At 44.2% G+C, this 25,158-nt stretch overlaps 1 protein-coding gene across 2 annotated transcripts in view; it reads right to left on the bottom strand.

Moving 5' to 3' along the window:
- The window catches only part of prkg1 (protein kinase cGMP-dependent 1), a gene marked incomplete at its 5' end in the record, with an annotated part of 210,663 nt that extends 189,129 nt beyond the window's left edge, over positions 1-21,534 (bottom strand). The window contains one exon of one of the 2 annotated variants that reach the window (XM_080020933.1): positions 21,275-21,534. In XM_080020933.1, coding sequence (XP_079877059.1) covers positions 21,275-21,534 — 260 coding nt within the window. Of the gene's footprint in view, positions 1-12,030; positions 12,342-21,274 lie in introns of those variants that run through there. The other variant, XM_080020932.1, reaches the window with a different exon arrangement.
- Between the last annotated feature and the right edge of the window lie 3,624 nt (positions 21,535-25,158).

Raw genomic sequence — 25,158 nt, 5'->3', positions numbered from 1 at the left:
AAAAAAAAAAGATATCTAAATCAGAAAATTAAAATTCACAAATACGCAGTGTTTAGGCAGAAATGTATACATCCTCCTTGTGCACGCAAGGGTTCTACTGCTCCGTCTGCTCTGCTGCTCCACAAACATGTAAATAAGGGGGGGGTACCCAGTGGCGTCACTGGATTTCCGTCAACACCGCGGCCCAAGAAGACAGGAATACCGACTAGGTATTCTAGGAATACAGACAGGATTACCAGCTGCCCGCCAAATGGCGATTAAACATAAGTTGATCCGTTTTATCTGTAAGGATATGCAGCCGATGAACATCTCGCAGTCGCAGGGGTCTGGATTTAAAGATTTTGTTTGAGCGCTTAAGCCGAGGTAGAGGGTACCAAGCCGCCCGGCCATCACTGACAGAGTTGGAATGTCCTCTCATGCAGAGGTTCCCAACCACCGGGCGGCGGTGTATTTTCCACTGGCCCGTGAGAACCCTTCCCGCAAATTTTTTCAGAAGCAATCTGTTGTGGAGAAACAAAGTAAATAAAATACATCTGGAATAAAAACACTGTTTTTATTTGATTTGTTTGGAGAAAAGATCGCTTTGATCTGAGATGTGGCGCTGTTCCTGAGTGGATCCGTGTGTAACACCACACACACACACACACACACACACACACACACACACACACACACACACACACACACACACACACACACACACACACACACACACACACACACACACACACACACACACACACTTTTCAGATCCGGTTAACTCTGTAATCGATATTCAAACGTGAGTTAGACAATGTTGACAGACCTACGAGGTACACAGCTGAGCAAACAGTTGACAATTTTATCTTGAATATTTTTGATCGGAACTGCATCCAAATGCATGACATGTTGACCAAACTCCATCCTGAAATCTTTTGAATTATAATTGTTAAAGTTGTTAAATAGCAGGATAACCGATATGAGCTCTACAAGGGATGGTGAGTTTGACATCTGAAATCAGATAATTTAACAGAGAATTCAGCAAATTCCAATGTCAATATTTGGAAATATGAAATCTATGATGAATTATCATCAAGATTCATAGACTTAGAAACATATTTTAGCTAGATTTGAATGGTGCATTTAAGTAAAAAAAAAAACAAAAAAAAACAACGATTATAATCCATTATGAATTCCAATGTTTTTACTCAGCCATTAGAAAGCCACTATGACCCTGGCATAGCCAAAGATGGCAATTGCCTGAGGCAAAACATTACTAGGGACAGGGGAGTGGACACTATTTTATGTTCAGTCATTCCCTCCCAGCTCTCCTCACAGTGTGCCCTGCCCAATACACAATGACACTGCAGCCTGGCGCCCTTTTTCCACAAGAGAGCTGAGTGAGTTCTCAAAAACAAACAGGTTAGGGGCTCCACTACTTCTGGGTTTAAATATTGTCACACCTTTTTATTGTTTCATCAATTGAAAAGAGGGAAAAGGTACTTTCAGTCAGTCAGAAGCCCAACTCTGTCAACAAGTACAACAAGTAAATATGGACTTCCAGCACAGAAGTTTGTTTTATGATTAAAAGGTCGCAGAGAAACAAATATTTATTTTGTTTTAGTGTGTGTGTGTGTGTGTGTATTATTATACGCTTAACAGTGGACTGCATTTAAGTGAAATTATGGCTGGGCTGTGTTGGCTTCTGTTGGTAATAAAGATAAAGTAGGTCTGGGTATCATTACACCATGACTCAACAATGCAAAGCCTCTATGAGAGCAGAGACCAAGACAATGTAACGGTAAAGAGATGCAAGTCGTACAGAAAATGTTATGGCTTTCTCTCTGTCACAAAATAAACTCCACGCAATAATTTATTTCTCTATATGCACAAAACATTCTCACAATAAACTATTACGGCTCTTGAAAGAAAGCTTAAGGGATTTTCAAAGACAATGAAAATAGATAATAAGCACAAGGATAACAATAGCACACTGACATTAACCTGTGCTGCTAAAAGAAAATGATAGATGTTGTATACTAGATAGATGTCATACACGGAAACAAATGCACACTCACACACATATTCAATAGTGGAATTTAGTCTGAGTGTCTGCGTCCACTCCGTTCACACTCACGTATCCGGTGCTCCAGAAAAATGCGTCCCTCTTCACAGGAGAGGGACATGAGAGTAAAGAGAGAAAAGTTCCCATAAATGGAGAAAGTATGTGCACAATGTCAGCAGGACAGAGTGGGAGAGAGGTGGGAGAGCGAGGGAACTATGAGGATGGAGGGAGAGAAAGTCACGAATACACATTGGGTCTTTCGTCGATTAAAAAGTTAAAACATCATTGATCGGCATATCACGAATGGCTCAGTGAACACTCCAAAGAGTGCTACCAATAAGGTTTTGAAAGCGGCGATCTAGACAAGTGTTTTGCTTTGTTTTTATGTAACAACTGTTTCTCAAACATTTTTAATACAAAATATTTTTTTTTACATGCAAGTACAGTGCTTTAGGAGATAGGAGTGCTTTTAGAATGTCAATATGCACTATGTTTCATGACCAATGAGTCCAATCTGCAAAAGTTTTAAGAGCCCAAAATGACAACAGTGCTCGTAATGCTCACTTGGCCTGCACTGGAAGAGAGGTTACAGCTGGACAGTTTGGGTCTGGATGTGAGTGGAGTATCAACATGTTTGAACGGGCCCAGGTCAAGGAGAATGCATTAGCTAAGTTTGGGTACTTGAAAATCAACAGTACTAGTATGTTTTAATGAGTCTGGTTCACAGGGCGAGAGACTCGATTTGCAACAGTGTGTTTGAAAAGTTCACAAGCTGGTACTTTCATAACAGTGGTGTTTGAGCAGCCCAAAACTGCAGCCTACACAGATTCTGAAATAGAGGCAAACTGCAGGCCGCTGACAGGCTGTCAAGCGGCTCCGCAGAGCTGCTCGTGTTTGCGTGGGTGGAGTGTGGATTAAATCATATTAGATGGAACAATAGCACATACGCTGACCTAGGAAAAATCATCTTCTTATGAACCTACAGTATAGGACCTAGTGCACGTGTGTGTGTGTGTGTGTGTGTGTGTGTGTACACAAACACATCCTCACACAATAACCTCAACGTTAAGGCAACCGCACATGTGCACGATATGCAATTGTAATCCACGTAAACATGACTATGAACAATAAGTCCTTTGTTAGTATTTTAAAACAGAGAAAGAAACACACATATCACCAAAAAACACGTATTATACCAAATACCACTATTCTACTACTAGGAAACACTCACATTCTGCTCCACCAATCACGTCAGAATTACAATCGTGAGGGAAGCGCAGATCATTGACAGGGCTACTCTTGCAATTCTGTCTTATAAATAAGCCAGAGGATCTCGTTTGAAGCACCTTGGACCAGAATGAAGGTTTTTTTCACTGCATAGGAGCTAAAAAGCTAGAGAACAAAGAAAAGAAAGAGTCATTGCCCACGGTTATTGTTCAGTAAAATTTGTTTGTAATTGGTCTGTCTGCCTGAACAAAGAAGAAAATAAATAATATGTCATCCTGTATGAAGCCGATCAAGGAAACCCCAGACATTTCTAACACTCATTACATTACCTCCCATTTTAGCACAAGAGAAAGCGCCACACATGAAACGTGCAGCCGTCAGTAAAGTGTTGGTAGAAAGTGCTTCTATTTCTGCAGCTGATCTAGCCATTTCCACACCGGTATAATTGAATTAGAACTCACTCTGGTTGGAAGCCATCCAGGTGCCTGATATACACAAACTGTAGTGGTTCTAATTCTGGAGTCCTGGATATTGCGTTTGACATGCATATGATACTGATTGAAGCATTGCTAGTTACACAAGGGGGTTATTGTGGAATACCATCATGGGTGTTATCTGTACTTGCAATGGGTATTTTAAAAACTTCACAGCTATCAAGCCACCTGTATGAATGTGCATAGGGCCGTGACATGTGATTTCTTTCTCGCAGCAGTAAAAAAAAAAAATCAACGTATCCATACATTACAATAACAGGATAAAACAGATAGAAGCTTACAAAAACGCACAGGGATAACATTTCAATGAGGAATTATAAATAAAGGGAATCATAAATATATTTTTCTATGTGTGAATCATCCATCCAACACTGCTCTCCAAGCACGCCATCACGGAGAGCCATGCCCCGTTCCTCCAAATAAACTGTTTTTTTTATTTGGAGGAATGGGGACGGAGCTCTGAGGACCATGTCAAAAATTTGCATTCAACACAATAAAAAAAAAAAACATAACCGTTGAAAATGTTTAAAACAATCTACCTTTCCTATAAACATACATTAATAATTGCATGCATGCTTAAACACCAAAAAGTGATCAATGAAAAAGTGCCCCGACACTGCATGTGCATCTGTGCAACGAGCTGTGCATCCGAACAGGTTTTTAGGACCGCGAGAAACGTAGACACACACCCTCACTCGTTCTTCAAACCGGAGAAGGTGAACCTGCCCGTCTTCTTGGTACCGAACCTTGACAAAGTCAACAGAATATCAAACAGGCCGGACATTTTCTTTTATTGTTTGTTTGTTTACCGTTTATTTAACAGGGACAAGTAGAATAAACGGGGACTGTCTCAGAAAAGTGTATTTTGGCCTAATCCCTGAAGGCATCTATTTGATTTTGTTTTATTTATTTAACACTAACTACAACACTTAAATGTTATGTTTCAGATTTAATATCTGAGAATGTTCAAAAAGGCTATTTCATTTTATTTGACTTAATTCAACCGGCAAGTCAGGAAGACGCCCTGGACAGGCAATACCACCCAAGGCGTCTGCCTTCTGCTTGCTGTCTGTTTTATTTTGTTTTAACATAGCTTACTTTGTTTAGCACTGTAAAAATAAACATTTATTTGATTGATTCCAAAAGGTTTGGAAATGTTAAATCTTTGTTCTGTTTAAAGAAATTAGTGTTAAGGCGAGACGATAATACAGATCTATTATTGGGTGATGATCGATTGGTCGCAAAAATTTCATGACCGGCCCAGCCAGAGTGCTGGCAAACCTATGATTATTTTACTTTATACTTTCAACAGGTTCTGGTAGTCTAATTCCCTACAGGACATTTTGCAGTGTCACATGACATGCAGGGATGCTTTTTTTTTGGAAGAATAAACATCTCAAAGGCAATCTCTGACTGTATCAACACAATTAGCCTGAAGGTTAGCCTGGATGTTGGCCTTGACTGAGCTCTTCAAGTGTTGATGTAAGAAAAGCCACAGAGATACAGTAGATACAGGCAGAATGAATCGGGAGAGGCAGAGAGAGAGAAAAATATTATAAAAGTGCAAAGCAGAGGCCGCATTGAACACTATAAATATTTAATTGATGCTGCTCTTAGTCCTGCTAAATAAAGGTTAAAGGGGGGCTATTCACTTTTTCAGTGCTTGTCTACATACATTTGGGTCTTGCTATGGGCCTACTAACACACAAACTGTGAAATAAGACAACCAAGTTGTTTTTTTGTGAGCCATCTGTTTCAGAAAACATGTAACATGAAACTCTCGTTTCACCACATGTCTAATGCTCAGTAGTCTAATGCTACTGAAGCCCGACTTGACATAGGAAGGGGCTGCAGGTACTGAAATTCATTCATCCACCTAGTCACTAAACACAGGCAACAGGTCAGAAAAATGAGTGGCCTGTGAAAGAAAATATTCCCTAGGTCCGCTCAGAGGCAACGGAGAGCACCGACTGGGAAAGGGACCCTGCGAAAACGTTGCACAGGTAGAAAGAGACAAATGGGGCAACCAGGACACCGCCAGGACAACCAGGACACCGCCGTACAAATCTCCTGGACCCCAACGCCCCTGAAAAGGGCAGTTAAAGCTGCCACACCTCGTGGAGAGTGGGCACAGAGGGTGGTCGGTGTAGCCCGACTCGCCGACTCATAAGCCATCGTGATACATTCTCATAGCCAATGAGATAGGCGCTGTGCAGAGAGCTCCATAGCACAAACTGTTTCCGTGAGAACCGAATTGGAGCTGTGTGGTTCACGTAGCACGCCAAAGCAGGCACAGGACAAAATCGGGCGATTTTCTGACTGTATGAACTTGTCACCACCTAGGTGTGAACGCCGGATTAGGTCACAACACTGCGCTGCTGAGATCGCCATTAATGGCTAAGCAGGCCGGTTGCACAGGCAGAGCACACAGATCCTCGACACACTTTGAGGTCAGAGCGACAAGCAGCATTATTTTAAAGGAGAGCAGCTTTAACAGGATCTGAGACACAGGTTCCAGGGGCGCACTACAAAGTGCGTCCAAAACCAGCTACAAGTCCAATTGAGTAGCGACTGCTCGTGTCACAGAAAACGCTACACGAGCAGGTGACTGGCCCTCATGACAAGCCAAAATTGTCGCCTTGTACACCCTGATGGTGGATGCCGCATGCTGCTTATCCATGAGAGACTGCAGTAATTCTAATAATAATTCTAATCTATTCTAGTGCATCGCTGTGCATGGGGATCCGCCACAGACCTGACCACCACTCATGGTTCAAGCTCAGTGAACCAAAGTGCCCTGAGATGATTGAGACTACCAGTTTTATCGACAGCCACTCCAAACGCACTCGTTCCATCAATCTGGGCGCCAGTCCCGACAATGGAATGCATAAAGGATACCCCTCAGGAACGAGGGGGCCCAGAGGGGGGCCCTCTTTCCCGTCGAGGGAGAACCACAGAGAACACTTGACTCTCTCAACACTAGTCTCTCTTGACACAAACAAGTCCACCCGCGCTATACCATATAGTCTTCAAAGCTAGAGTACTAGGTGGAGGCCTCACTCTGTCTCGCAGGGGCTTCCTCATGACATGAGGTTTGCACTCACGTTCAGATGGCCTGGGATGTGGCTTAGCCGAGAGAGAGCGGAGCCGTAGCAGCGCCCATCTCCACAGCCTCTCGACTGACGGTTTATGTCAGTAACTAAGCTATAGTAGCCTGGTTGTCTGACCTGATCTGCACATCCTGGCCCCGTATGAGGGGACACCCCGGCCCCGTATCAAGAGGAGGGGCCAGCGTCTCCTCGAGATGTGGTGTGCCCGTCCTCTGAGCCTTGAATCCCACTACGTTCCCTGGGAAGGAGTAGTACGATAAGACCGGAGCGAGGGCCCTGCTGGGGGCAGCCCCGGGAGCCTAGTTGTAGCGGTTGAGAGAGGGCATTGCAGGAATCATAGGCCTCCGTCAGTCAGCTCAATGGCGGAAACAGAGACGACATACCTGGGCAGAGAGGGAGGCCGGGAGAAGGTGTCCACGCTGAGGGCGTCTTTGTTGTCCCCGATGGTGGTAATTAATAGAGGCGGTCTCCTCGTTTCCGCAACGGCCTAGTCTAGTGGCACACCTTCCGTAAAGTATCCGTGAGACCAGCGAGAGCATGTTCCAAGGCAGATAAAAGTGATGGACCCAGCCCAATGCATAGGCAAGGGGCTGATAAAAAAAGTTGTTTTCATGTCATAAAGATGTAGAGGGAGCGTGTTGGTTCATGCTCAGCAACGGAAATCTTGAGATTGTGCTGTTGTGAGTGTGGGTTGGCGGCTGTCGGCCTTTGCTCCCACTGCGTGGCTTCTCTGCAGCGGGTGCCCCGGGTACCAGGGGTGGGGGAGGGCCCATATATCTGGCAGCCTGCTGGCATCGGGGGGGGGGGGGGGGGCGCTAATATCCGGGTGCCCTGCGCTGAGCACACTTGGCTATGTGGATGGGCACTCAGGGATCGCCGGGTGGAGCGTCTGTTCGGCTGCGGTGGGGTGGGCCACGCTCTTGTATGGGGCGCGGGTGGGCATGGGGGTCCTGCTGGCTTGCCGGCGGGGTCTTGGTCTGTTGGCACAGGACCAGGCCTGCGGTCCATGCCTGGCGCCCAGAGCCCGGGTTCTGCGCCTGCAGCTGCGTCTTGTGCCTGCACATGGGGGTGGGTTGTATGTGTGTCTCAGGAGTGCGGGGTCTCCTCGTGCTCCCTGGGACTGGGTTATGCGATTCTGGGCCGGGCGTGGGGGTTGCTCCGCACACCCACACGCACGCCACTGGCACCAAATTTGAACGCACCCCAGCACCCTCCTGGTGGCATCCCTCTCCTTTTCTCCCTCATTTATTGCTATAACTATGACCGGAAGAGGCAACATGCCCAATTGATGTTCCACCTTTCCTGGATCTAATTAACTGTTTTTTCGATACATGTTGTCTTCTGATATTTACGCTTTTCCCGTGTACATGTTGTTGCTTGTTTCTATGTTTGTTTTTCCATGTACATGTTATTTGTCTCACCTGTGGTGATTCTCTCCCTCTTGGAGTAGTGATTAGTTGTTTATAGACCCAAACATGGTAAAATAGTAAAATAGATCCTACAGATCATCCACAGGACAGAGTTATTGCAGAAGTTCTTGATGATTTCATAATTAATAAAGAGTTGCATTGCAGGTTGAGAAGTTGAACTTCTCTTGCAGACTTACTCTGTCCTAGATGCAATAGCATACAAATACTCTGTGTTGTATGCCCAGCGTGCTGACAGCAGAGGGTTATAAAAAATTTGAATAAAAATAAATCTTGAGATTGGAGTCGTTTTAGATGAGAAGTGAGTAGGGTTGCCGCGGTCATTGGTGTTGCTCGGTGTTCAAGCATACACTGATATTACTTGCCCAACCAATTTAAATATTTTTACGTATCACCGCTAACGTTAATCAAATAAAAAAAACCTAATTAGTAAAATACTAAGCCTGTTATCAAAACTTAGACTGACGCTACAAAAGTGAAAGTGACTGCTTGTGCACACACAGCAGAATCGCAGCACAGTCTGCGGGAGAGAGGAGCGAAGGCTATAGGAGACCGTAGATCAGGTATATCCCTCCATCCGTAATTAGTGTCCGTGGGCTAATTAAGGGAATTATAAATATATATTTATATGTGTGAATCCCCCGCATCTGGACACGGATGCGAACACAGCTCTCCGTGCGCCCTATTCGCAGACAGCAGAGTTACTCCAAATAAAACAACTAAAAACAGCGTGGGGGCGAGGCACGGAGGAACGGGGGCACGAGAAGGAATGGGTATCGTTAAAATTTTAAGGGTACCACTGCTCTTACAGATACTGCTTATCCCCCTTATTTTTTAAGAGAAAAACAAAAACAAATTAAGAGCAGAACTAGATTGTTTTATTTTCTGCACATTACCGTGGAGAGGGGGGTTCGGGCGCACTCTCCGCTCACTCAGAGCAGGGTCTCCGCGTATGTGCGAGAGCCAAGCAGAGGGAGCCGGCCCCGCCCCCCTTGCACATATCTCCGGCGATGGAGCAGGAGAGAGAGAAGAGATGTCACTTCTGATAATAGCGAAAATGCTTCGAAGACAAATATCTGAATCTTATTGAAAGTTAGAAACCGGATGTTTTCTTAATTTCTATATTACTGTTAACAGGACTGGTAACATTGGAGCTTATCGACACTATGGTCTTCTACTACGGCCCCGTTTAATGACTCTGTATCCAACCCTAGGCATGAGCAATTGCTAGTTCCCCGTTCCTCCGCGGCCCCCCCGCTTAATAGTCGAATATTCGCACTGACCAGGCTAATCCAAGTCAACAGACACAATTCTGAGTCGGGTACAGCCCTAAACTTGTATAAAAAGGGGCATTATAGGTCCTCTTTCAAAAGATAAATATTAATTATTCATTATTATTAATATTCACTTCTTGTCATCCTCAAGAAGTGGCATAGGGGCTTGCACTCATGCATTTGGGTGCCAAATATACCATCCTGACCTGCGGTCAAAACCCAGCTGGAGTTAAGCGCCCTATGGGTTTTAAGATCGGGCCGGTCTGAATCCCAGCCAGGCTTCCCTGCTGTCTGAGTAATGAGAAAGCAGAGAGGGGAGCAGGACTACCCCCTCGACAGGGAGATGAGATTTATGTAGTTGTGTTTCAAGTGAACCCATTCAGTCGCTGGTTATATATATATATATACTGTATATAAATAAATGTGTGTGTGTGTGTGTGTGTGTGTGCGTGCGTGCGTGCGTGTAAAATAAATGCTGTGGCAGTTTCAGGACCCTCCGGCACAGAGACACAGACGACGGGGTTTAAGACACACACTTTTTTGGAGAGAGTGGGCTAGTTGGAATAAGCCCAGTAGCAGATGGACACATGTCATGACAAAGGCTCCTCTCCTGAGTGTGTGTGTGGATGGGGGTTTTTACCTGTTGCTTGTTAGACCAACCAACAAGCAACAGGTTTGCAGGTTGCCCAGGTTTCTGATCCTGGGTCCCAATTACCTAGACCCAGGACAGGTGTGGCTGCTCAAACCACACCATCCCCACACCACACAGGAGTTTACAAGATTTGAATTTGGACCAAAAGCTTCAAAGTGAACTCAGCTTGACGCAGTCGAACATACTTTAGGATGTCCGTCCGACAGTGTGAGGTTCTTTTAATTCATAATCTTTGTAGTTTTGTGCTGTTTGTCATGAAGGAAAGCTTTGTGAGAGATGAAAACAATTACGAATATACTGTGTTGAATATTACATGAAGTTGTCGACAAACATTTCCTTGAATGGCCTGCACATAGTGGAGGCGAAACTGAGGAAAAATCTACTTTGCTAGTAAAAAAAATGTGTGTGTGTATATATATATATACACATACATATACATACTGTACACACACAGACACACACACACACACACACACACAATTTCACTTGTGAAAATTCTGTCATTGATATGCAAGGTTGCAATGACTGCTTGCAATATCTAAAAATATTGACGTGCCAATAAATGACATGAATAGATCATAGCTGGTTATCAGAGTTAGCCTTGCATTGTTACGGCCATTTCCTCAGAGGGCTAGCCAGTTGAACAGACCATTTAGGCAGTTGGAGACTGGATGTTTTGATTGCCACAATGGAAGTTAGAGTGTAGCTTTTATTTGACCTGTTGTGGTCCTACGTATTCAAAGTGGAAAACCTTCAACCTTCTCCTATGCAAAATGGACATAATCTCTATGGGACAATCTCCTTGGAAAAGTTTTGTTTATGTCCTGTTTGAATAATAAAAATTCAAATAAAAAGATGTTCCAACAGGCTTGGGTGTCATTTATTTTTCTATTGAAGGCTGGCTAGAAGGTTCCATAGTTGACGAGACACTTTCAGCATTTAATATGCTACAACGGATTTTTGAATATCATGAGAAACCCACAGGAGATGGAGGTTGTCTGATGCCAAACGTTTTCGGTCGATGTCAGATGATATTTATTGACCCGCAGTCTAATTATTGCGGTACTGTGTTTCATCAAAATGATTTTTAATGACATCTCTTATCCCTTCAGCATTAGAGAGAACAACAGAAAGGTTGAACATGTCTCTGCACCATTTTATTCATTATTCAAAGGGAAGAACACCTCGTTCAAAATTCTGCATATAAAAAGGATGCTAGAATGTATTTGCGTGGCACTTTAATCACTTTTGTCCGGTAATTCAGTTGCACTAACGTTTTAGTCAATGTGCAACATTGCTCACTGGTGGGAAAAAAATCAACAACTCGCGCTGAGGAACTAAACCTCTCATCTCACACCCCATCTATTTTCACACCCCTCTGAATGGATGCCATGCATTATTCACCACATAAAACACTGAGTTACGGCAATAACACTTCACAACGAACTGAAAACCGTGTTAAAAGGATCCTCTGCATTATGCGCTATGATGGATAGGGAGAGATTAGTATTTGTTAGGTTGACCCAATGATTCCCATCTCTTCTTTTTTTTTTTTTGTTTTGTTTGTTTCCCTATTCCGTTCTTTGTTTGATTGGGAAAAGGTTCGATTGTCTGACGAGAAGAGGTGCCCCTCCTCGGTCATACGAACGGACACCCTGGCGTGCAACTGAATACAAACAACCCACAACTTGGAAGAAATCCTACATTTGGCGCGCGTACACACGCACGCACGCACACACGCACACGCACACACACACACACACGCACGCACGCACGCACACGCACACACACACAAAACCTACTCGGGGCTCTTGGCACAGAAGGGCAGCGTGACGTGGCTCAGGTCGGTGATGTCGAAGGCGGTGGGCTCGGCGGAGATGGCCTGCCGCTTGCTGCGCTGCTGGTCCCGGTGCAGGACGCTCCGCCGGCGGACCTGCTGCGCCGTGGCCGGCCTGATCACGGAGCGGTACTTGTCCAGCTCGTTCTGGAGCCGCTGGATCAGCTCGTCCTTCTGGTCCAGCTCCAGCTCCAGCTCGTCGATGAGCGCGTCCCGCTGCCGCAGCTCCTCGATCTTCTCCTGGAGCGCGTACTGGAGGTCCCGCAACGTGCCCATAGCGGCGAAGTTTCAGTAACGCAAAAAAAAAAAAAAAAAAATAGTAATAATTTTCTCGCGAAAAAAATATGTTAAAAAAAATAAAAATTAAAATAAAAAAAAAACAGAATTTAAATCGATGGTGATCCGACGCGTGCTCCCAAATCTGCGCGCGTGGTATTTCAACGCCTTTAAATAGAAGAGGAAATAAAAAAAAAAAACAAATAAAGTTGAAGAACACGAACCGTTGACGTTTCCCGCGTCTGCAGAGGACGTGATGACGTAAAAAAAAAAAAAAAATGAACGGGTAAACAAGGGGGAACCCCAGATAATGAATAAATACCTGTTGAGAGAACGACGAAGCCCCGACGAAAACTAGAGACGAAGCAAATACGTACACATGTGTATTCTTTTTTTTCTTTTTTTGGACAAAAAATAAAGAAAAATGCTCAGTGAGGAGAAAGTGCTGCGGTCATGTCGCCCCCACGTAGCACAGCCGGTGCATTCCCCGGCATCGCGCGGAGTGAAACTTTTGTTCGCCGCCGTCGGAGTTTCGTGTCGCTCCTCTCTCCCACCCCCACCCCCGCCGCCACCACCACCACCACCACCACCACCCACCCCCCGCGGTTAAAAATAAAACAGGGGGACCCCCACGGACCCACGCGGATCGCCGGCGGCGCAGCGGCAAAGACACTGTCGGTCCGACGGCGCGCCGTCCTTACGTTCCCCCAACCCTCTCTCCCTCCCTCCCTCTCTCTCCCCTCACCGGTGTGCCGTGCGGGGGTCGCGCTGTTCTTCGTTTATTTCTTAATGTATTTTATTTTTCATTTTTTTCGCTCCGTGTGTCTTCTGTCATTTGTCATCGTTGTTCCGGTGACGGAGGCTGCGCCACCTTTATTCCTTGTTTCGTTTTTTTTTTTTTTTTTTTTTTTATGGGACCAAATAGGCGCCAATTCCGGGAGCGCCGCAAACGAGCCAATCAGCGTCGGCCTCCTCCGTCCCGCGTCCGCTGCGGCGGCGCCGGCGAACGTCGGGGCGTCCACGCTCGCACGCGAAACGACGTTCATTTTCCAAGCTCTCCCCGGGTCTCGGGGTGAATCCGGCGTCTGGATTCCGAATTGTGAATTCCGGTTGCCGAGCAGGGGGGGGGGGGACCGGCGTGACTGCCGTTTCAGAGCCTTCAGCGGTGTCCCCCCCCCCACACACACCGAGGTGCGGTTGCGACGAGAAGACGAATAAAGCTTTGCCTTTCCCGACTTCCCCTTAAACGTCTCTCGGAATGTTATTTACACAGTGTCCACACGCTCCCCCCCCCCCCCCAAAAAAAACCCCACGCAATTAAGACCGCATCTCTAAAGATAGTTAATTCCACGTCATCCGGATTCGGTCATTAGAAGAATCCAGGGGTACGAGTCGTGACTGAGCACAACTTTCTGAGACGGTAACGAGCCATTATACGGTCATCGTCTGTCGCACGCAGCCGGTCGACGGTGCGGCGTGGGGAACTCGGCGGCATCGAACGGCGAGGTGGCCGATCGCCGCCACCTCGAATGCGCCTCCCTCGACGTGGAAGAGACCGGTGCCCGCTTGGGTTTGTCCGTTCTGGGCTACCGTGGAAACATGGCGGCGCAACATGGCGGCCTCCAGGGGGACGGGGGTGGGGGGCACCCGCTCCCCGCGAAGATGGGAGCGCCTCATTCTAAGGTCAGGAAAGCGCGACGATTCGAATTTTCATTTCTCATTTCCGACAAGTCCGTTCCGAAAATTCTACGCACTGCATCCCTCATGCGCTTCACCCTCTGAAACATCGATATTTTGACAAATCTTACACACAAAACACGATATATATATATATATATATATATATATATATATATATATATATATATATATGTGTGTGTGTGTGTAATGTATGAGTCTTTTCATCCTAATTAATTCATGTATAAATACATAGAGGTATTAGGTGGGAAGGGCGGTTGCTGCTGAGGGTGAAGCCGAACAACTCTGGTCTGTCATAGCCCAGTTTGGTTACATTCACACATAATCAAGGAGGAGGAGAATGGAATGGTATGGGGAGTAGTTTGACCCAGGTTTTCAAAACAAGCTTTTACCACCGGTTTAATGGAACAGCGTGTAAGAAAATGAAGCTAGAGCTGTTAGTTAATGACAGGAATTTGGAAAAAACAACAACAACAACAACGGCAACAACAATGTACCATAAACTTTAAAGGCTTGATGTGTGTTCCAACTGTGGTGATAATCCTCATTCCATCGGTTGCCATGCCAACCCTTGTGGTAACTAGGAGGATAGTCAGCAATGTTCCTTCTTTTCTCCGTTTTTATGTGTGTGTGTGTGTGTGTGTGTGTGTGTGTGCGTGCGTGCGTGTGTCTTCGAGACTCCCACTGAAACTGAAACAGGAAAGTCACTTCACAAACCAAATCACTGCTGTGCATAAATTGTTGTCTATCGGTGAAGGACTTGACGGTGGCGCCCACAAATATCTGACCAAATAGGAACCGTCTTGTAGCCATGCCCCGGAAAAAAAAGGTCAACCGGGTAATGTGTGAGTTGCTCCATCCTGGCAATTTAGCTCGAAGTCATCCTTCTCATCTTATTCCAAATGCGATCGATTCAACGAATTCCCCTTGGTTGTAAATGATTACAAGCGAGCGACAACTTGTCACTGATTCCAGAGTGGCTGCAACCCTTCCAGACAAATAGGTCCGCCCCACTCTGCGCTCTAGACTCTGGAGTTTTCATTTGAATCCTTCCACCCTCTGTCAATTCCCACAGGGAGCGAATAAATCCAGGAATAGGAATAAATCCAGACGGGCCATGCGGTCTGGTCGCTCTATTCATTCCTCCGCGTCCCCGCACTGAAGTCCTGTTGAGATCATGTGGCGCCATCTTCTGGCCGCTTTGCAGCGTCACACGCTATTTACAAGAGATGATAAACCAGGAAACAAGAATTTTTAAGTGTTAACTTTTATATATATATATATATATATATATATAATTTTTATTATTCTATTTTATTCTATTCTATATCTATCCATGCTATAAAATATATATTATACTAAATATATAGCCTATGTGTGGACAAAAATTGTGTCCTTGATTTATTTGGAAAATGTGACATGAGAAATAAAAAAAAAAGTTATGGACTATATATATATTTAAAAAATATATATATATGTGTGTGTAAAATGAGAATATAGACAATAACAAATTGAGTATACTTACAGACGGCTCCTGTACTATAAAGGCATTTACAAAGAAGCAAATTGTTTTTGATACGCGTTCCCGTAATGAACAATGCTTTGGATAGAGCTAGAATGTTGCAAAGAGAAGGGTTACGCAACTGAACAGGTCTTTAAAAAACTTCCCGTAGAAATAACAGAGCTAGATTCAAACCTGCTTTTGACTTTATTCCCTACACATGTAACAGACCTGAGAAAATTACATATTTTAATCATCTCTTCTCGGGAGGGAACACACTGTTGCAGGGGATTTTAATTGCGCTATTGTGTCGGGGGCATGTAGCCGGCCCTGAGCCGCAATCCAAACATTTAAAAGTCAAATGGAGCACTCCTCTGGGCTTTCTTTTCTTTGAAGGGTTTGAAATCTGCTCAACTCGTCTGCCTTTTTTCCATCCTCTGTGCTTTGTCTGAGTTATTTAATCGTTGAATAATTCAAACACCACCTCAGATCTCAACCACAGAAGAAATCCCCAGAATGTCCAGAGGGGAACAGAGCAGATTAAACTAAGCAAAAAAATAAGCAAATTAACTTTTTGAGGAGACATAAGCAGCGTTGAGCAGAAAAAAAAAAACAGGAAAAAAAATGTATTCTATATGAGATAATTCCATATTTATGCTGTATCTATTTCAGAAACATAAATGACTACATTAACAGGTATTTTTGGGCCATTAAAACCCGGAATAAAGCCTTGCATCCTCAGTTAATGGAACTTATACAACAGTTATTTCCAGTCAAGTCAATTTGATTGGACCAGAAAGGTTCTTTGAATGGGGACACACAGTACAAGAGCAACTTTTTACTGGATAATAAGGTATAAATTTAGCCTGCAAACAGTGTCAGTCATTCTCTTGTTAGCGAATCGAACCCTAAGGGAACTATTTTTCTCAAATGACCATTATTTAATAATAAGCCTGGCTACTAGAAATGCTGTAATACAAGTATATCACACTCATGATCCTGCTGTTGATACTGTATATAACACCCCATTTAGTTGTAAATAGGCCACATTTTTTAACAAATCGCGTATACGTTTTCTAAGCAAAATGCAGTCATAAAAAATAGCCATGTTATATGTAGAAAAACATCCAGGTACTAAGTCAACTTTTTTTTTTTACATTGGTTGAGCCATTCTTTCTTGCAATCGCATAAATGTTGTAAGAAATATTTTTTTGTTGCAAGCAACAGAAGAAACAAAAACTATAAGTTGTCATACGACAGCGCTTACAAATCTGAAGCGTGGATCAAATACTGCTTTTTTTTAAGAAGCATATCAGTGAACGTAGTCCAAGTTTGAGCTCTCAAAGTCATCAACAGTGACATTTCCTATTTTGAAGGGTTTTTGACCACAATTTTACAGATTTCATGGATTTGAACTCAGCGGCGATTGTCAAGGGTGAACCGGATTTCTCGTGCATTATCCCGACATTCGGGAACAACGAACCAGGAACTTTCGAGATCAGGTCCGCTCAACATTTGCTCGACAACCATGCACATGAGATTCCGTGTGACCTGGCTGTCCAGCTCCACACTGAACACACCTTTGTGTCTCGAGCACTTTTGTTGCGGAACCGTGCATCCCTTCACGGCCGCGCACATCGGCAGGAGATGTGAGCGGGAGGATTTAAGCGTTGACGACTTGTATGGGATTGCGACACACTAGAATATGCTTTTTCAATCGGATGGAAAAATATACACATCCGGGCAGTCACGTGATTTTCCATTTTTCGGAGCGGCACTCGACGGCGTCGTGTTTGCCCGTCCCCGCTCCGCGCCCCTGGTGTTCACCTACGTCGTAGATGACTGACTGATTGCAGAGCCGAGGGCGTTTTTTTGGGTCCGGACGCGACACGTTACACGGTATTTTTCGGAGCTTGAGGAAAAAGGGACCGCAGGAAGCTACCGAAGATAAAGAACCTCTCAATCAGTGACCTGCATATAGTGAGGCTGGCGATTTGGCCGTGAACCGCACTGAAAGAAATAAGTCCACGGATCAACTTTTAAAAAATTGAGTAAAAAAATTGTATAACCTTTATTTTTGTTGAGTTTTCCTCAATTTAACATTGACAAATGAAGGTCCGGGGTCGAGAAAGCCTCCAAGATATACGTTTAACAAATAGAGCATTCGGGGTGAGGGCTGGGGTGAGGGTTTTTGGCTCAATCACTGTGTCAAAAATATTGTAAAAAGATTTTGTTTTGTCAGGCCTGGACAATTCACTCTCACCTGAGCTCCAACTACGTTACAGCACACGCTCGTTCTCTTGAACTAGAAGCCGTGCCCAAATCCATGAACACGTGCACACATTAACACATGGACACACAAGAACACAAATGCACACACGCCCATTCTCACAGTCACACACTCCCTCACAGTCAGCGTCGGTGTTGGATTCATCGATACAAACAAATGAATGGTGCTCGCACATCAATGTGTATTCATGTGTCGACCGCTCAAAACAATATATTTAAAATGTTGTTTGAAGACTGAATAAGTGTCTGTGCATGTATGTGCTTAATAATGTGTGTGTGTGTGTGCGTGCGTGTGCGCGCTCCTGAGAGGTATTACAGCGCTGAAGCAGAACGGAGATCAAAGTGAAAGAAGAAGGCTGGATTTGGGAGTGTGGATGGTAATGTGAGCGACAATGTGTGTGTGTGTGTGTGTGTGTGTGTGTATGTGTGTGTGTGTGTGTGTGTGTGTGTGTGTGTGTGTGTGTGTGTGTGTGTGTGTGTGACACTAGAGACAGTGGGGAAAAAGGAGGCAGTGAGAGACGGAGCGAGGTGGTGCGTCACGGAAGCCTTTGTTCTAATCAACTTACTGTCTGTGTGTTTCAGGCTTTAGGTGTCTGCCAGTGCCTACCTACGCGTGACTTGATATGTGTGTGTGTGTGTGTGTGTGTATGTGTGTGTGTGTGTTTGTGTGTGTGTGTCTGCGCGCACGCACATGTGTGTGTGTGTTTCGTGTTGTATTTAAGCTCTCCCCTAATCAACAGGCTCTTCGACAGACACTTGAGCAAAGCAAAGGCTGTTATCAGTCTTTATTCCACGGACAAAAGGCTCACAGTAACAAACATAGAACCCCCCCCATACAACACACACAAAAACACACACACACACACACACAAACACACACACACACACAAACACATTCTTACCCTCTTTAACTTTGTCGAACACTCAAGCTGCCACTGTGCAATGATAAATGACATACACTGAGGTGAAATGAAAAATGAAGCCAGGACGAGGGCTGGATGTGATACTGATATAATGTCCATGTTACTCTTGATTATTACAGACACTTAGATGTTTGGTTTATAGGCATATTTCCAATATATTGTTTACTGTTTAGAGCTTCTATTTAATGTCAGGCTTATAGTACATCAGCGTTTCTATCTTAACTTAATCTTTCTGCTTCACTATCTGTCTATCTATCTATCTATCTATCTATCTGTCTATCTATCTGTCTATCTATCTGTCTATCTATCTGTCTATCTATCTATCTGTCTATCTATCTATCTATCTATCTATCTATCTATCTGTCTATCTATCTATCTATCTATCTATCTATCTATCTATCTATCTATCTATCTATCTATCTATCTGTCTATCTATCTATCTATCTATCTATCTATCTATCTATCTATCTGTCTATCTATCTATCTATCTATCTATCTATCTATCTATCTATCTATCTATCTATCTATCTATCTATCTATCTATCTATCTGTCTATCTATCTATCTGTCTATCTATCTATCTATCTATCTATCTATCTATCTGTCTGTCTATCTATCTATCTATCTATCTATCTATCTATCTATCTATCTATCTATCTATCTATCTATCTATCTATCTATCTATCTGTCTATCTATCTATCTATCTATCTATCTATCTATCTATCTGTCTATCTATCTATCTATCTATCTATCTATCTATCTATCTATCTATCTATCTATCTATCTGTCTATCTATCTATCTATCTATCTATCTATCTATCTGTCTATCTATCTATCTATCTATCTATCTATCTATCTATCTATCTATCTATCTATCTATCTATCTATCTATCTATCTATCTTTCTATCTATCTATCTATCTATCTATCTATCTATCTATCTATCTATCTATCTATCTATCTATCTATCTATCTATCTATCTATCTATCTATCTGTCTATCTATCTGTCTATCTATTCAACAAGCAAAGTAAGAAAGCAAGGTAAACAGCACACAACTCTTAGATACAATAATGTTATTTTATATATAGAGTATATGCGTGTGTGTGTGTCTGTGTTTGTATATATATATATATATACTGCATATATAGTAATATCAGTGAAGAGTGTTACGGCATATATAACTTCTTCAACATTGCATTTTCACAAAACAGAGTGTGCGTGTACAGTATCTCCTGTTGACACTGAGAGGCGGTGTCCGTGGCATGTGTCTGGCGGTTCTTCCTACTCATATCACACCTCGAAACCTCTACACCAACATCCACCGGCATGGATCAAGCTCTGGCAGGCGGCACGACGCCAGGTCGCCAAATCGGCAACGCATCTACATTCTGCTGTATCGTTGGACTACATTTTATGCATGACCACTTAAGTATTGGCTTTAAACAGGAATTTTGCAAAAACACATCTCTATATATATTTACATCCATGTCATGTCTGCTGTCCACCCGCATTGTTTCCAAAACACGGGTTTGCAGACCAGGGCTCTTATTTTGAAAGCCAGATCTCTAAAAGCCGCATTTTCAGGTTAAAAGTTGAGTATTTGACATCTCCCAACAACTTAAAATACCTGTCAACGCCATGCAGCACCTCGGATTCTCCCCTGGCAAAGATTATAACATGCTTTATTCGTGACATATTCGTGTCTCAGCAGCGGCCATCACAGCCACCTCTCGCACCCAATCGCCATGGTGACCGAATACAGGCAGATATGTAGATTTCGCGACCCAGAACGCATGCGTGTGAGCGGCCGTCTTACTTAGTCACACTGTCCCTCTCACCAGCTGTCTGTGGATGTCTCTCTGTCATCATCACTTCCTCCCTCCCTCTTATTACATATGAATAAGTAGGCAGACATGCTTACATTATTCATTCCTGCCTTCTTTCCCCAGAGTACGCACTTCAAGTCGTACCTGCATTTCCCCTTCAAAATTGCATTGTGCAGAATCGAATAAAGAATTGAATTTTAAAACATAATACACTCCCTCGACTTTAAGGTTCACCCCCGCCCGGGGGTCCTTCGAGAGGTTCCAAGCGGTCCCCGGCAAACCTATTTATGGTGAAACTTCACCATTATTTCATTTACAAGACATCAGCGCCAATAGAAAATGTACAATGATGACTGTTTTGATGACAGTTTCACTGTTTTATTTATAACTATATTATACAGGTATAGCAGTTAGGACTAAATATAAACAATCAAAAAAAGTTTCTCAGATTGGGTTGCATGAAAGTACATCTGATCGAACCGAGGGTACTTAATATTAAAAACAAGATGGAGAATAACTGATTTATGGAGCGGGGGCACCGGGAAACCCCCGGCAGAACTCACTCAAACACATGCAAGGGAGAGAAGAATGAGAGAACATGCAGAGACGGGATTCAATCTTTTTAGGGGCTTCCACCCCATTCGCCCGCCTGCGGCCTGCCGCCTGTGGCCTGCCGCCTGTCGCCTGTCCGTTACCTGTCAGTCTTGGAGTACTTCCGGAGCGCCGCCTCGTTGCTGCGGTACACCTGCACGGGCTCGGCGGATATGCCCTGCGCGCGCCTGGTCCGCGGCCCGGCCACCATGGCCTGCGCGTGCGGCAGCACCGACTGGCACTTGTGCAACTTCCGCCGGAGGTCGTGCAGCTCGCGCTCCCGCTCAGCGAGCCGCCGCTCCATGTCCCGGATGCGCTCGTCCTTCATCAGAAGTAGCTTGGACAAGTCCTCCTCCAGACTCATCTCACTAATACGTTTTAGAGTGTCAACAAGAAAAAAAAAATAATTATAATAGTAACAAATAAATAAACTGGAGTGTTCCAATATGCCACAAAAATAAATAAAGCTTAAAAATCACATCCCTTTGAATATCACAATCAACCCGGGTGCAAAGGGAAGCAAAGAAAGGACAGGAGAGGGACTTGTAAAATCTGTAAAAGCCTCGAATGTCCCAGAACTTCAAAGTTAAAGACGCCTCAAAAGGTTTTTCTAACTGATTCTCCCCCGGTAGGTCCTGTTTGGTACACAGCCTCACAGCCGGCCACGAGAAGAAGGAGGAGAGGAGAGGAGGAGGAGGAGACCGCACTGAGGCTGAGGCAATGTGGGGAATTCAGTTATACTCTCTCTCTCTCTCTCTCTCTCTCGCGCTCGCTCTCTCTCTCTCTCTCTCTCTCTCTGTAAACGTCAGCGCATTAATGGTAAAATATTAATGCGACGAGGACATTTATTGACTAAATGTTCATGTATGTTCTCATCTTTCATTGCTGGGGTGGGCGGGAGAGGGGGTGGGGGGTGGGGTGACTGAGGAAGTCTACCCGTTATGCACGGGGCTTTTTTTTTGTTTCATTCAATTAGGAGACAGAGGAAATAAAGACATATCTATGTGACGGCCTTCCTGCTTTTAGCAGGGCCTGCTGCGTGTGTCCCCTGGTGCAACTGGGAGCGCCTGGCCAGTCTCCCTATTTAAGACGTGGCTGTCCCAGTCCGCAGGGCGCTCTCTCTCTCTCGCTCTCTCTCTCTCTCTCTCTCTCTCTCTCGCTCTCTCTCTCCATTCCTGAGGCACCGTGTTTTTGGTTGGTTGGCTTCGGCCGTGTTACTAGTTTAGGTTTGACATTATAGGTTAACACCCTCCACTTATCCACCTGCTGACATACTGACAACACTGATGAACACACCTCATAACTTTTAGTATGTTTTTGGTATTTTGTTTGGTATTTGGTGTATATTGGTATTGTATATTAGTAGTGTATATTACACTTTAGTTTGAAAGCCGTGTATCTCCCGTTTTTGTCATGGCTCACGAGGATTGATTGATTGTATTAAATATGGGAGATTTACAGGAACATATTTAAGCGGGAGGACAGTGGGTGAGAAGGGTAAAATACGGGAGAATCCCGGGAAAACCGGGAGGGTTGACAGGTATGATTAACACCCCTCAGTCCGGAAATAACAGCAATTACCATATGGTTTGGGAGATGAGTTATTTTTTTATGTACCTGGATGTGTGGTGAGGGAATCACGGAATTTTTAGTAGAGGAGATTTGATGCCCTTCCCCATGTTGTGTGTGATTGTGTATGCGTATATGTGTGTGTGTGTGTGTGTGTGTGTGTGTGTGTGTGTGTGTGTGTGTGTGTGTGGGTGTGCCCGTGTCCCGGATGACTTCCATGCTGTGCAAATCATAACATCAACACACACACACACACACACACACACACACACACACACACATGCAAAACCACACACAAACACAGCCCAGTCTTGTGAACATTCACCCCATGTTAGGATATGCAGGGAATTTCCAGCCAGGCTTCAGAATGACCAAAAGTTAATATTTGCTCAACTATAAGAAGCTTCGTAACACAGGACACTTTTCTACCTACAACCAGCTAGAGCAGTCAGAGCATCAGTCGGAATTTTATTTGAGATTCAGACCCACTTACATGCAGACAGACATAAAATATATTATAACAATGCATACACACAAAGACATGTGAATAAACACATATGATGGTAGACATTTAGGTTTATTATAACACAAGCCTTAAAACAGAGGCAGAACAGAAGGGAAGGGAACAGATGGATAATTCCTGCAATTATTTCCATTATCGGCAGGTCATTTCCAACTGGTCATCCAATATGAGGCAGATTCTGTTACATTGCTGTCTCTCCCCCAACCGCCATCCCTGTTTACTGTGCAGGTGAGCGTGTGTGTGTGTGTGTGTGTGTGTGTGTGTGTGTGTGTGTGTGTGTGTGTGTGTGTGTGTGTGTGTGTGTGTGTGTGTGTGCGTGTGCGTGTGCGTGTGTGCGTGCGTGTGTGTGTGACATCAAGCACGAATTCACCATCATGGACACCGTCACAGTATCACAACTGTCATTGTCAGTAGGATTGAGTGCCATATTGTTACAATATTATTATTCAAATGTATATTATTTCTAAAAGTTATTATCATTTTTTATTGTTTATTTTCTAAATATTTTAAATAATTGGTGTTTTTTATGGGTTCTTTCAATGCATACATATACACACAACAGCGTCAACAACCCCCCTCAACCACCCTCTCTAACAAAAAATAAAAGCGAAATAAACGTAACTATATTTTAAATATAGAAAAAATAATCATAATAATAATAATAAACAAACAACAAGCGGACAAGGGAAAAGACAGAGGCTATTACATTGATTTGGTACAGAGATTATTAGTTATTCATTTAGTCTAGTTCCAAACTCAACGGGTCGATGTCTCCAGAAGGCAATTCCAGGTCAAAGTATACTTAATATGTTGTACATAAATATACCATATTACCTGTTACTCAAACGTGCAAAGACAACCGTATTCTCCCGACTGGCGGTGGGCTTCACTTCAGTATTTCACTCCAGAGGGCAAATAACTGCACAGCACAGGACAACAGCTATGATTTAACGCGTTGAACTGAGGAGGGCGGGGGGGGGCCACAGTGATTACATCATACGGCTGTTTATTCCTCTGTGCCGTTATCGTTTTCTAAACCCTCCACTCCTCTCTCTTCCTCTCCTCCACTCCTCCCCACCCTCCCACCGCCATCCATTTCTTCCACACACTGTATCGTCACCCCATCTCTCCACTCTCCCGTCTCCCATCTGCTCCCCACTCCTCCGTTTTTCCTCGTTCCAGCCACTGTCCTCCTGCTGTTTGCATTGCATTCCGCCCTCTTCCTCTCTCCTTCCATCCCCCTCTTTTTCCCATCTCCTCTTCCCGTCATTTCAAACACCCCGCCATTAGTTCTTCCTCTTTCACTCCCTCCTCCGCCGCTCGCTTTGGTTTTATTATCCCTCTTTCTTGCCGTCTAACGTCTAACCGCCCTCCGTTGTCCCCTTCCCTCGCTCCCTCTCTCCTTGTGCCCCCCCCCCAACCCTCTGGGTGTTCAATCCTCATCTCTCATCTCCATCCATCCCTCCTTCTGTTGCTCTCGTTCACCCACGTCCCATCCTTCTCCTCTCCCTCATCTCTTATCTGCTTTCTCTCTGGTTGGGTTTGTCGTTTTCCTCTTCTCTTCAACTCCCTTCATCACCGCCTTTGCTCTCCTCTCCACCTCTCCTCTCCTGCTCTCACTCCCTCTCCTTCATTTCTCACTATCATGTTACAAACCACATGTTCCAGTTGGAAGGCATGGCCCATTCTGGTAACCCCCCCTACACACACACACACACACACCAACCCTACTGTATAAGAGTCGGCTCTATAGTCAGACGAGCAAACAGATCAATGGGTGCTGACAGTTTATTAAAGGCATCTTAGCACAGCCATTACGGTCGAATCGTCATGAGTGTTTGAATGAAAGAGTGCTTTTTTTTTTCCTGTAAAGGAGACATTTCAAAGGGCGCTGTG

Source organism: Zeus faber (genome assembly GCF_960531495.2).
Source record: "Zeus faber genome assembly, chromosome: 20".
NCBI lineage: Eukaryota > Metazoa > Chordata > Actinopteri > Zeiformes > Zeidae > Zeus > Zeus faber.
The sequence above is the reverse complement of the archived record's forward strand: the minus strand, read 5'-3'. Positions and strand labels throughout refer to the sequence as shown.